Raw genomic sequence first — 14,409 nt, forward strand, 5'->3', positions numbered from 1 at the left:
TTGAGATACAATCAAATAAATCCAGGTGTCATAACGTATTTCAACTTTACACCCTCAAGCAAACAGTACTTAAGTCTGTTGCAATCGTTTCCTTATCGAAACTGAAGGACGGCCCAGCTATCGCATAATCAAATGGTTTCATAAATTATGTTCACGCTAAATCAATTCAGGTATCAAGTAATTATATGTTGTTGCTCTCTTGCGCAACCCCAAAGATTTATGAGCCCCGCCGTTTGCCGGCAAGAATGAGGAGGTGGAGCTGTCATATCTCTTGAAGGAAAAGTGTGAACAAAACTGCGGGGACGAGACGTACTCGTATCCTGTTACGACACGGTCCCTACTTCAGGGCTACCTGAACTCCCTCTGGGGTGTAGGGGTGTAGGGTCGTGTGGTTGTGTTTTTACGGCGTGATTCACGTGTCAATCAAATGTCAATGTCACTCTAACAAAAAACAAGCCAAAGGCTGGCGAGAAAGAATGAATGAATGAGTGAGCGAGCAGCGAGCGTGGAGCCATAAGGGGGAGGAGGTGGAGGGCTGCAGGAAAAGTTGGGTGCTGCCAAAATCATATTTCCACTGCAGCAGCCAGACTCCGGCAATTTGAATTTGGCACAGCCAAGGCAAGGCTCCGATATATGTTAATGAAAAATCCCGACATCGAGATGATGTCAGCGTAAAATTGAATATGCGCTGGGCGGCAATTTGTCATCGGGCTTTTCTATTTCCCATTCTTGCTTATTAGTAAAATGAGTCGAAACACATGTTTGGAACACAAGGGCTCGTCATCATCTTTAGCGGCAGATTCATCATTCTGCCTGCCTGTGTGTTCCTCAATTTTTAATTTTGTTTATGATTGGCCAGCCTTCAAAGGCCTTCGCACGGGTATCAGCTGGCGTACAACACGCCGTATGCGTAATATCACAAGCTCAAGATATATTTATTTAAAACAAATTTGGTTTAAAACGTTTTACGACATCGACATTATTGTCTGCGTAGCAAGTGTGGCAATTATCGTTGGAAAAAAATGGGGAAAGTGTCACAGCCAGAAATAGTTTAATTTAACAGTTCGCGGAACTTTATTGTTATGGCTTACTTTTGACACATCTTTTGTGGTAAACTATGTATTTGAAGGCCTTATTTTATATCTCGTAACTATTTTTGTTATTAAAAAAATAATATTAATGTAGACAGGAAAATTGAACGATTTAAAACCATTAAAATATTAACTATTCCAACAATATAAAAGAACAAAAAATGTCCTTGGTAGTAATGAATTATTATTTTCCGTTTTAATAATAAAATCCTTTAAAAAAATCGTCCCACCACAACTATTAGGCATTTCTCTTTCCTAAAAACGGTTTCTCTTGCAACATTATAAAAATAATCGAGGGATGCGGATATAAAAGATTGTTTGGATATGTCAGATATGCAAATTGCTTTACTTATAAATATTTAAATATATATATCGTCATGGGCCATAAATTATTCTTCCTTATGATTGATTGCGTACACTCGATGTTTGCTTTTCTTTCCCGCCCCGTAATTGTTATTTCTGCTGGCGTTAATTTACTTTTTTTGTTGTTTTTATTTTTTATTGTAGATTTTGTTGCTTTTGGTTTGGTTTTTTTTTTATGTCGATGTCGCGTACTTACCGTATTTATGGCAGCCATCGTCGCAATTGACGCCGTCGACGATGTTCTTGTTGTTGTTGATGATGTTGTTGTTGTTGGTGCTTGTACTTATTGTTGTTGTTGTAGTAGTTGTGGTGGTAGTGGTGGTGGTGATGATGGGGATACAAAATCAAAAATCTGAAAAAAGTTTTTGGTATGATTGAACATATTCGAATTCGTAGCTGCTTTTCTCATTCGTATTTTTCTATGGTTTCGCTTTTACTTTTGTGGAATAAAAAAATGTAGAAAATCAAAACGAAAAATAAAAAAATCAAAACAAATACAAAAATTTATGCATAAAAATGTGCGCATAAAACATAGTGAAATCAAGAAATCAAACACATGCTCAATACGAAAAGGCGACACACACACACACGCACGATGCAAAGAAAAGTATGGAAAACACGCTGTGGTTGGGAAAACTTCTCGAAAAATGGAGGACTAGGGCGGTGGACGGTGGACGAAAATGGCGGTTAGTCTGAGTTTGTTGGCTGAGCGATGTGATGACTGACTGACTGACTGATTGACTGGCTGATTGACTGACCCACCGACAGACTTGCTGGCCGGCTCTGAACGGTCACAGGGGATTAGCTTGTCGGCGAAATTAGCGGGCAAAAGATATGGCATTGAATAATTTTTCAAGATTTTTTTTACTAGGGGGTTTCTAGTTAATCCTTAGGCGAAAGTCGTACAGAGGAAACAAATGAGTTGAGCTAGTTTTCGGCTTTAGTTTCCATAGTAAAATTAATAAATATTTATGAAATTTTTGGGTTAGCATATGGGTTTTCAAATATACCATTAAATATTAGTAATATTTATTAGCTAAAGCATTGTAATAAACTTTGTTGAATTTAAAATGTAATATCATAATTTTAAATTCCCCAAAGCTTACAATTTTAAGTATAGAGCTAAAAATAAAACCAAATACACTTGAAAATTACGATTAGTTTTTATATTAATATATGCATGTAAAAGGATTTTATTAAGAGTTAAATTTGTATCTTTAAAAATCATTTATTTGTCAGGAAAAAAAAAGCCATAACTTATTGTTTTCCTATTAAATTTATTTAAGGAACTCTCTTCTTAATAGACAAATTATTATGACAGCCTTTCAATACAAATATCACAATAATCATTAAAAAGAAACTTTGCCCCGAGTATTCACAGAATAAAATAGATATTAGCTATATCTTTTACAATTTTTCTCTGTGCATCTTTTTTGAGATACAATATTTTTTCATCGATTCGTTTTGCTTCGCTGTTTCAAGTTGCAGCATTGAAAATTTCAATTATTCTATGCACTCGCTGGTTTTTGCATTTCTGGCGAATTTCCCTCTATCGATGCCGTCTCCTTTCCATTTTCCTGCATTTTCTTATGTCGTTTTTCGATGTCGATGTCGATGCCATCGTTGCTGCCGTTGTCAGTGTCTCTGTGCTGTCTCATGCGGTTTTATTTTGGTACACAATAGTGTTTGTCTGTCAGCGGGCAATGCTTATTTTTGTTTTTAGTTATTTAATTACAATTTTCTATAGTTTTATTTTTAATTTAATTCATGTTTGTCTTACGTCCCACCCGTTTCGGTAACGCTTGGCAAAACATGCGCCACAAATGCCAGAAAAAGCCGTGCAAAAAGATTGGCAAAGATGACAAATATTTATTGGGCGTTGTGTGACCCGTGTGAATACTCTTTCTTTATATCGATTTCTGGTCAATTAATAGTACTATCTTTTGGATTTTAAAATAAGCTTAAGTATTTATATTTACTCATGAGTATTTCATTTATAAAATAGCTTCAGAAGATTTAAATCAGACGTCTTAATTCACCTCATAATCATCACATTTTATTTATTTATAAGCCAAAATAACCTTAAAGGGCAAGGCTCCACTTCTGTGTCCAAATATCTGAAGAAATCTGTACAATCGTGGCAATAAATAGAGCATTTTGAAACGATTGCGAAATCAGAATCAGAAACAGAGACAGCGACACACGAGCGTCGTCAAAAGGCGCAGTTGGCCAAGGGAACTTTTCGGCAACTAGACATTTACACCAAGAAAAAAATGTAAAGTTGATTGAGGTTTCTAAGATATAAACTATATTCTACATGAATTAATTTTGTAGTACTTAAATCAATACAGCGTATTATTTTTATTTTACTCATTTAATTCTAATTCTTAAGGTATCAAAAGTTTTTTAATTAATTTCTTTATTCAATTTTTTCCCTTGTGTAAATATCTGGGTGTCGAAGGGGCTGACGAAGGCGAAACGGTGCACCTTACACATGTTGTTGGACATCAGACGCTGCTTCAACGCACGTACAGTGCGAGACATGATGGAGAGACCCTAGGACGGACAAAAATATTGTACTCAAAACGCAACAGGCTAAAGAGCTGCCAAATGCATCAGATGCCTTTTGCAACTGCAACTGCATCTGCATTTGAATTTGGTCTTTGTTCTGGCTTTTTGGATATTCACAAGGCAGCTTGCCTTGCAGTTCCTAAACAATTTGTACAGAGACAAAAATATTAACCTACTTAAAAAGGGAATTTATTTACAACTTTCTTAAGTAGTATTTAGAATTTGACTGAATTTAAAAAAACAGAATAGGTCTTTGAATTACATTTACATTTGTAAGTAAAGTATCAAAATTATGTTGTAACTTGCAGTTCTAGAATTCTTTTCTGGAAAAAATATATATTTTTATATTTCCCCAAAGCAAAAGATAGTCTAAACAAGTATTGAAATATATCTCTTTCACAAGTTATAATTTGTATCAATTTTAAAACAATATTTTCCACAGACTTCTCTCATTTTTCCAATTTAAATTAAATACAATTTCAATTATGGCAATTTCCACAATAAGCATCTACTTGAAATTGATTTTTTTCGGTGTGGCTGGCAAATGTGATGGCCAAGTCAAAGTATCTGGGTATCTGTATTTCGAGCGAGCGCTTGTTGGATTTTAATTAAGAATATGTAAGAGTAATGTGTTGCAAGTTGCAGACTGCACATTGCTGCTGCCAGTGCACAGTGGAGCACGAACACTACTGGCCCACTGTGTCACAGTGGGTCGCATTCGCTCCGCTCGAAGCACTCACTCTTCCCTTGTGTGTGTGTCTGTGTGAGCCGTAAGCGTGCGGAATGTTGTCGAGCGCGACGACAATTTGTTTCGGAAAATCGTTGGCAAGGCGCCCACTAAAACACACTAATGAAGAAAGCCAAGGCGCGATACCAATACCATGGCAGAATCGGTGATAAAAAGAAACCACAATAAACAGGGTACGAAAAACAACAATGGTGGCCCAAGAATTCCATGACTAACCCATAATAGTGTTTCGAAAGGGAATTATTATAATATGTGTAAATAAATTTATGTATTTAATACGATTTAAATGTAAAATCAACACTAAAGGAAACATTCAATTACCCTTTATAAACAGCTAATTATTAGCTAGAAATTCCTTGATAAAACCTATTAAATATTTAACTCAGTGTTTATCACAGATTGTGCTATTTTTATTTGTTTATTTTTTAAACGGTTTACCGTATGTGTTCAGGCTCCTTGAACATCAAATTAATGAAGGTCTAAGAAGCCTGTATATTATTTTCATTTTATTGTTGGTATATTATTTTCTGAATAATTTGAATTTTTAAAAGCTACCTCAATGTTTATATTTGCAAATTGTATCTTTATTTTCCCATGTTTTCCTTTTCATGTTTCTCTAGAACTCCTCTTCGCCCTCTTAATATTTTAATAATACAATTTGGTTGTAGTCGACGATGGAATAGCAATTTGTCTATTTTTTTAAGTGGCTTGTTTTTATGTTTTCACACAACCACCGCTGCTCGCACTCCTCCCCTCAATAAAAAGCGAAGAGCACGCGCAGCACTTATAGCGCATACGCCCCGCTGGCCGTGTCATCGGCATCAACATCCAAACAAGAAATTCTCATAAAAATAATATTAATAACTATGCGCAGAATTAGACGGCGGCAAACATACTTATAAACATTTTCATTTTCAATGTTAGACCACAGACTAAAAATAATCGTGTGTAAAATGTTAAAGACAGATTGAAAGCGGCAGGCCTCTGCCAAGGTGAGGAGGATGCGATGGATGCGAATGGATTTCGTGGAGATTGTGGCCTGCTTTTGGATACTTCATATCAAAATCCAATTAAAATCATTCGCGCACACCGAAAATAAACATAAACTACTTTGTTATCGCACATCCGCATCAATATGAATCTATATGTTTATATGGCGAATATACCGCATATATATCCGCGAATAAAGATGTATACTTTATTTAATGTTGTTGTTGTTTGTTTGCGTAAAAGCCCATTTCTGGCCGTTTGATTTGCCGCTCAATAAACATCGTGAGCATCGGGGGACAACCCCATATATATATATATATGTATGTATATAGAAACACCCCTCTCTATATATATAAGTATATGTTTGTGAGTACTTCAATCTTTGCTTTAGTGCCAATTAAACAGCTGTGCGCCGATCTCCCGCTAATTGCCACACGTGCGACAGAGAGAGAGAGAGAGAGGCAGGCAGCTGATGCCTTGATTTACATTTCTATTTAATTATCGAACACTTTGCCTAATGAGAACGCGCCACCCATAAACATTCGAGGCCCATTCCTCGTGGAGTGTCTTGGGGCGCCTACCACCCACCACCCACCACCCTTCGTCGCCGCGGCTTTATTTATAATTTTTATTGCACATTATGCTTAAATGGCTTTTGAGAGTTGCATTTTCTTTTGTACTCCGCTCCGTGAATTGGGTTAACAGTCCGTATAGAGTGAGTGTTGTGTGTATGAGGAGCGGTTTTATGGCTTCCAATGGAAACTTTTAATTTCGGTAACTTTTCTGACTAAATTTCAAAGCAAGGGAAATGTTTTTCCTGGCTTATATTGATTTGGTAATCATTGGATGTTGAAGAGTATAAATTAATGTTATTATTTTATATTTGTTAGAAATAAATTATAAGTGATTTTGTTATTTTTACTTGATTTTATTGCCTTAATTCCATGGCACTTTAGGGGTTTATTTAACAAGAATCAATGGAAAATAAACCTTAAGCTAAAACTTTAAAGCTTAACTAAAGGATATTTAGCAATACCTTGATGATTTTTTGTACATGTTTTTATATATCCAGATAGCTTACAAAAGTAAATTTTAATAAATTTAAGAGCCAGTTAAATCTTAAAAAAGTTTACATATACAAAAGGGCAACGTTTTTAGACATATTGGATTTATTTATTTAATATTCTGGCATTACAAGTATAATATTTATAAGTAACAGCGCCAGTTAAACTGTTAAATTTTATTAATTTGTAATTTAATAAAATCTAAAAATAAATAAGGCATATAAATTAAACTCTTTAAACTTCCTAGAAACTCTTCAGGATACTTGCCAACTCTTTTCCGACTTCCCATGACCATTCTTTCACATATAAAAATATTTAACAAACACTACTAATATTAGTTCTCAAAATATATTAAGTACCGAGTTGAAGGCATTAAAATTAATCACATTTTGATGACATATCGTTTGAGGAATGTTCACGGATACTGGCGATAGCATCCAAGAGATACACACAGTCGTCGCCACTCGCCGAATGCTTTTGATTTGCTATAAAAATAACAATAGTTGGCTGGCACAGTAAGTGAGCATTAATTTAATGCAGAAAAAGAAAAACCGACTCTTCTCGGGCGGACAGCTAGTAGTACAATACAAATAAAATGCCTCAGAATAAAGTCAAATTTCAAATATTTTCAAATTCTTGGTGAGTGTAATCAAATTAGTCACACGGCCAGTGCCAAGCACAATGAGAGACAGGCGCAGTTGACTAATGCACGCGATTAATATGGCTGCAGGGGAGGGATCGGGCTAGGAATGGTATAAGGGATCCTCAGCTACTTAGAGATGACAATCGCCGGCAGCATAAAGTGCACAAAACGCCAGGCATAAATCACAACGCCCCTGGGCTGGCTGCATACAAAAACATATGTATATATATATATATAAAATATGTTAATTAAATAAAGACGCGCACACTCATTGGCATCCATGGGAAAGTGCCATTGCAGACGCGGACGCAGACGCGAAAACTGTGACGCCGGCCAGCCAAGCGAAATCTTGGCCACAACGGACACGCCTAGTGAGAGACGGACGGCCAAGACGGCCAGAATGGCCAGAACGGCGGCGACAATGCTGCACTTTTTGGCAGAAAGCAACACCAAAAAGCCCAAAATGAAAACCCAGCCCAAGCAGACCAATCCGAAAGGGGCGACCACGGAATCGTATGCATTATTCACGGCGAGAAATGTCGAAATAAAACGCCAAGTTTTGCAATACGACGCATTACATGTGCTCATCATTAGAAGCAACCAGTACACACTCGTGCTATAAATACACTGTTGAAAAAATCCCACTTATTCTTATAGCAAATAGAAGATAATTGCATTGTTAATAACATTGTAAGTTTCAGGTTAATTTGAATGTGTCTTGTTTTTAAATTCTAAATGTAAATGGGGAAGCTGAAACCTGCAGAAATTTTGAAAGGATTAAGAAATTTTTTAATATTAATAGACAAAATTTAAAAGAGAACCCTTGTAAGTCACCTAAAATCAATTTAACCTATCTTCAAAATACTTGTTTTAATTTTTCTAGGCAAAAACTTTTATTTTTCATAAATTTAAATATATTTTAAAATAATTTCCAATTAAAATCTTTCCCATAAACATTTTCCCGCTGTGCATTCTTGCCTCAAAAAGGCTTGTACTTTGGCACAATCGTCCACGTTTCATCTATTGTTCGGCGGCTGCCTCCCTGCGCTGTGGTTGCTCATTGCTGTGGCATAAGTTCCACTTCAAAAAACATAAAATACGCGCCAGAGATATATGTATATTTTTAGCAATCCGCTCATTTGATTTACGATTTCATTAAATCAGCTAATGGACATACTACCTCTCGCTCCCATACGAATTACGTATGGCGGTATTCGCGCGCGAGAATAAAGCGAAACCTGTGCGATCATCTCATCCCTCATACGCCGTGTAGGCCGTCGCCACTTTTGCTACTTCAGCCGCTGCGCTTTATCGCCACAGTCCCCTTCCCCGTCCGAACCCCATTCCCATTCCCATTCCCAGTATATCAGCGACCACCTGTCGTTGTCTGTAGCATTTGAATCCGAATCCAAATCGGAATCACAAACAGAACCAGCAACAGCCGCTGCTGGCTTTTGTCTTCCCTGTCGGATATGTTGGTGTTGCGGCTGCCAGACGTCTTCCAATTAAGTTCTGGCTCTGCACACAACAAAGTTGCAAGGTACCAAAACAGGTTGAAAATCTAAGGAATTTTTAGGATTACGGAATGGTATAATAAGGGATTAATATACGATGAGAATGAAAAGCGATTTTGATCTATTTTAAATTGATTATTGCATTTGAAAATAACAACTTCAAACCAGAAATGTGTATATTAGCATATACAATAAATTAATATCCTTATTTTTCTTGACATTTTTAGTGTTTTCCGTAGGTACATATCTATTCTCAAAAGCTCAGTTTTCTTCACTTTAAAACTGCTTTTATAAATTATAATAAACAATGAACAGCAAAGGATACTTAAAAGGGGAAAACAATTAAATGAATAACAAACTAATGCATTTTAGTATCAGTTTTGCACTTGAGTTTCCTTTGAAATATGTCCCACAAATAATTTATTGATTCATAATTTTCGCTAGATAATTTCTGGCACAACAAAGTGTAATTAAATCAGTCACATCAGTTTATCATTTCACAAACAAAACTCCATCTCTGTAATGGAATTGAAATGTATTGTTGCGTTCCGTTCGAGGTATTTTACCCTTCAATTCTATTACAAAATCACATTTGATGCTTCGCCAAATGTATGTATTTTGCATCAGATTATAATTAATGGATTTGTGGTTGCATTGAAATGTGAAACATAAATTTAGGGTCCTGCAAATCGGATTACCACGAGACCGGTTGGTGGGTCATGCATTTTGCATTAAGAGAGGAGGAGAAACCATCACCATGAAGCCATCAACATTTTCGAATCAACAAAGTGTATGTAGGATGTTTTGCTGCCTGATAAATATTCAACAAATTCCGAATTTCGTATTTTTTTTCCACATACATTTTACTGCAGGGATTTCGCAAGTGTGTGCAAGGAATTTATTCAAATTATTTTTTATGAACACTCCGCACCATACCCATCCCTATACACATCCACATCGACAGGGGCATATCAGCTGCCGCATCCGAGATGATGTTCGCGACACACGTGCCGCAGTTGACGAAAATAAATTCGTGGCTCGGCAACCAGAAATTAATAGTTCATCAAGCAAAGGCAAACGCTGACAGATAAATGACGCGACGGCCATCGCCCGTCGAGACGCCAGACGCGAAGGCAAAACAAACCAAAGTCGCACTACACATATTTTCCAAAAAGGCACTGCCACCCAACAGTGATGTGAGGTTGTCTTTTTCTGAGATTTTCTGAGAGATTTTGACATTTTTTTCTAAGCAATTTAAACTAAAATTTAAATATTCTTGGAAACTTTGTGATATTTATTGCATTTTAAGTTTACTTTATGATAATTATTACTTTTTTTTAACTCCTCTAGCTAATTTTAAAATCAATATTCAAATATCCTTTAAGGAAATTCTTTACTATTTCCATTTAACATATATTTAATTGAATTTTCTTAATAATTTCCTTTTACTCCCTTACTTTCTTTAGTTATTTTCTTTACTATTCCCCTTCATATTTCCCTTAGTTTCTTAAGCGATTTTCATCTTAATTTTCTTTCTGGAAAACGAGTCTCGTTTTCAAAATAAATTCTTTTCTGGCAGCACTGACGCTGCCCATTGACATTCCTCGGGCGCCTGGCTTCCCTTTCGGCGACTACATTTAGCATGTTCTTCAAAAATTTTAGCCGGATTCTTTGTTTGTTTTGTTTTTCATTCTTCTTTTTTTTTTGCCTCAGTCTCAGACAAGAATAATTACATTTCTAACATAACTTGACTTTCACTTTATCAGCAATAGATCAACGCAGCGGCCTCCATAAGTCATCTGTGTGGATTGCAGATCGTTCACTTTCTTTTCCCGCTTTTCCGAGTTTCCCTTGACGCAACGCGGAAAGTATTACCGCATATGCCTCGATATACTAGACAAGATATCCAACGTAAAAGCCAAATAAAAATATAATAAATAAGGAAGAAATTCCTATACCTATTTTACGGTGACGTCAATTGTCTATTATTTCGCTTTAGTCATAAATTTGACTGGCAGGCTGCTGGTTGGTCACTGAAGGAATCGCCGTCATTAGGGCCTCCGCAAAGAGAACTCTACCAAAAGTGGTGAAGGAGTGAGGGAGATCACGAAACGAGCTAGATTTCGTGTGATGTTGTGAAAAATAATTGGTTTTTTCACATCAATGAGTGGGGGATTGAATGGGGGAAAGCAATGGGAATTTGTTAATAAAGGAAAATATCTGCTTTATAAAAAAAAAAATCTAATATAAGCCTTTTTAGGGATATTTATTTAAGGAGGGTGTGGGCTTACTTTTTATTTATTTTATGCACAGAATAGTTGAAATTTAGCTTGTATTTTCAAGGCTTAATTAACTAATTTTTCTCTTAAAAACAATATTGGGAAATTTCCCTATAAAATCATCATATATTTTCCTTACTTCAACATTAATATTCTCAGCATCAACAATATGCAAAATGCCAGGCCATGCAACCACAAAAAATATGCTCAATATTCCCCAGAAAAAAAACTTTGCCGACCCAATTTCCAAAATTTAAAGGTTTTTCCAGGAAAACAGTTCATGGAGTAGGAGGATGGGACTCCCATGGAATTCTGGTCAAAATTTAGCCACAGAAAAATATAGAAAATTTCCATTAGGTTTCAAACATGTTGAGTTGGAATGACGATGCCAACGTCGTTGAACTTTGAGCACTGAGATTTTTTGTTGTTATTATTGGTGTGGTGTGGTTGTTGTTGTTGATTGTTGGTGGTGTTGATGTCAATGGTGATGCTAATGCTTGTGTTGTTGTTATTGTTAGTGTTTTTTTTTCGTTATGTTTTTGTTTTTGTTGACAGTGCAAGGTACACCGATTTTTGTTTTGTTGGCAGCACGTTTCCGCCGCGTGAATTAAACAGAAAAACTCGGCACACAGCAACCTTGTGTGGGTGTTTGAGTGAGTCTCTTTTTGTGTCAGCACATATTTTAGATGCTTGTTAGTACCACCAGCCATAAATACTAAGTTGGTTCATTTATCACACGGGGGAGGGAGTAGTCATCATGAAACATTATCGTTATAACGTTCATCATCGCATAGCACAACATAAAGCGCAGCAAAAGGGTTTTCTTTTTTTATTTTTGTTAGAGAATAATAATCCTTAGAACTTTGTGAGGAACAATCTGTGACCATATAAAGCCAGAGGAATTTAGTAAATAGTAGTTTTAGTATAAAGAATGAATTATCATTTCTAAATGAGTCTGAAAGTCTCTATTTAAATCCTTACTTTCTTTCTTTTTGACAATGTTTAGAAGTTTATTATTTTCACACAAAAACCAAAGCATTGACTACCCTTACTTAGCCTAGTTATTGGTTAGTCTTGGTTAGTATTAATAAAAAAAATAAGTAAATTTCAATAAAAACCAAAAAACTTCAAATAAAACTTTAGCAAGGTGTGTACAGAGACAGAGTCACGAAACAGCAGAGTTTTCCCTGTATATGTTAATGTGTATGTGTGCGTGCGTTTTTATTAGCTTTTCGGCTTACCGATCGATCGGGGGCTGCATTTGCGTTGTACGCCGCGTCCCACGGTGCGTATGATGAATGTTGATTGTCGTCGTCGTAGTCGTATCCGTCTCCGTTGCTCCTTGAATCGGGCTCACTAATCTGCGGCTATAGCTTTTTCTCTACATACGTGAGGAGCGGTATAATACATAGGCGCTGGTGGTGTGGGTTCACGTATATGCCATTGCCTGCGGGCGCTGGTATCTGTGACATTGAATCGCTATTCCACCGCCGCTCTTTCTCCCTCTCTCTCTCTCTCTTTTGCTGATTGTAGTTGTTGTTTTATTTGGCTTTTCTTTTAGCTTTTCTTATATTTTTTTTGTTACTTCTCTGTTGTATTTCACACACACGAACGCACAAAACGATGGGCCAGGGACAAGCGGGCGGACATTTTCCGCCTCGATTTCACATGCTTTCCATCTTTATGTACACACACGCACACTTATACTCAGGTCACGCCTCGCTCTGGCTGCTATTCTACCAACTTGTCGTCTCTCTGTCCCTTCTTCTTCTGGAGGCGTTTTTAGTTTTAAAAGTCGTGGTTTACATTAGTTTAGGGTTGATTTTTTGTAAAGAGGACGGCTTGACACGCTTTCTTCGATTACATCTAAACATCTTACTGTTTTTTGGGGGGGGAAAACGAGGTCAATGTTAAGGGGGAAGAATCCAAGAAACTGATTATCCATAAAATCAGATTGGTAAAAAGATAGCTATTTCGAGTACTTAAGGAGCAGGGGTCCCTATTTGTTGGAGCTAGCTTTTGAGTAGCTTGTATTCCAATTTGATTTTAGATAAAATATCTAAAAAGTCAATTACTAAGCAAGGGTTTATTTTAATTTGTAAATTGGTGTTTTATCCATTTAATTTCCTCAGGAGATTAAGAATTTATATAAACCTTTTAGATGAAATATATTAAGCACATATTTTTATGGTATTAATAGCTTTTCTAAATTACTTTTTACTGACTTTAATTCCAGGCTTATAATATGAAATCTTTTGTGATTTTTCAGACTTAGAAACATCCAAAATGTATCCTGAAAATATCTCTATTAATCAATGACCATGTATAATAAGTTTCTTGGACTCAAATTTTATTGTTTTAAAGAAGCCAAACACTTTATATTTCTTTTCACTCCCCTTGCCACAAAATATGTACATATCTTATGGCTTTCGAAAGTTACTCAGAATTTAATTGGCTTTATTATTGCTTTCCGGCATTTCTTTGCTGCACTTGTTCACTTCGGTTTTGGCTTTATGTAATTGCTCTGCTTCATTAAACAGTTTATGAATTCTTGCTTGTGCTTTGCTCTTCTGTTTTTCTCTGTTTTTCTGCCTTCCACTTCTTCTCCTCCTCCTCCTCCTCGCCCGTCGTGTTTCGACTTCAGTGCATTCTTCGTTATTACAATATAAAACACATTTTTGTTACTTGGCCAACAACTTTGGCCATCTGCAATAACAAGACCGAAGGAGCAAAACGAAAAAATAAAAGAAAAATAATAAAAAAAAAAAGGAAGAAACGCTTGCTTCGGGCTTCTCGTTTTAGAACAAAAAAAAAAGAAAAGAGAGAAGAAGAAAGCTTTTAAGAACTGTGGGCCGTTCTTGGGAAATTACTTAAGTTTTCAATGCGTTTTACTCAATTTGACTTTGGGTCGTTGCTGCCGCCGACTTGCCTTCTATCTACCGCTGGCTCACATCCCCCTCCCACCCCTTCAGAATTGGCGCATTAAGCGCAAAAAATAAAGCGAGAAACAACAACCAGAAAGGGAGTAAGCGACGGGAGGAAGGCCAAAACCCAGAAGCGCCCTAAAGTGGGCTGCCAGCTAACCGAGTTTTTGGAGCCTTATCGCCCAGCCCGTATTAAATAATACGTTAGAAGAGGCAGTGGCT

The 14,409-nt window shown here is 36.4% G+C and overlaps 1 protein-coding gene across 5 annotated transcripts in view; it reads right to left on the bottom strand.

The window, feature by feature from the left end:
- LOC108073483 (uncharacterized) overlaps window positions 1-14,409 on the bottom strand; it is a 33,577-nt gene that overhangs the window by 12,482 nt on the left and 6,686 nt on the right. For 4 of the 5 annotated variants that reach the window (XR_011445225.1, XM_017165138.3, XM_017165139.2 and 1 more), the window contains exons 2-3: window positions 12,505-13,141; window positions 1,651-1,806 (exon numbers count right to left, since the gene is read on the bottom strand). Coding sequence is in view for 3 of the 5 variants with exons in the window: in XM_017165138.3 (XP_017020627.1) it covers window positions 1,651-1,668 (18 nt within the window). In the remaining 2 variants the exon portion in view is untranslated. The remainder of the gene's footprint in view (window positions 1-1,650; window positions 1,807-12,504; window positions 13,142-14,409) is intronic. The other variant, XM_070286906.1, reaches the window with a different exon arrangement.

Source organism: Drosophila kikkawai, chromosome 3R, assembly GCF_030179895.1.
Source record: "Drosophila kikkawai strain 14028-0561.14 chromosome 3R, DkikHiC1v2, whole genome shotgun sequence".
In the NCBI taxonomy this organism is placed as follows: Eukaryota; Metazoa; Arthropoda; class Insecta; order Diptera; family Drosophilidae; genus Drosophila; species Drosophila kikkawai.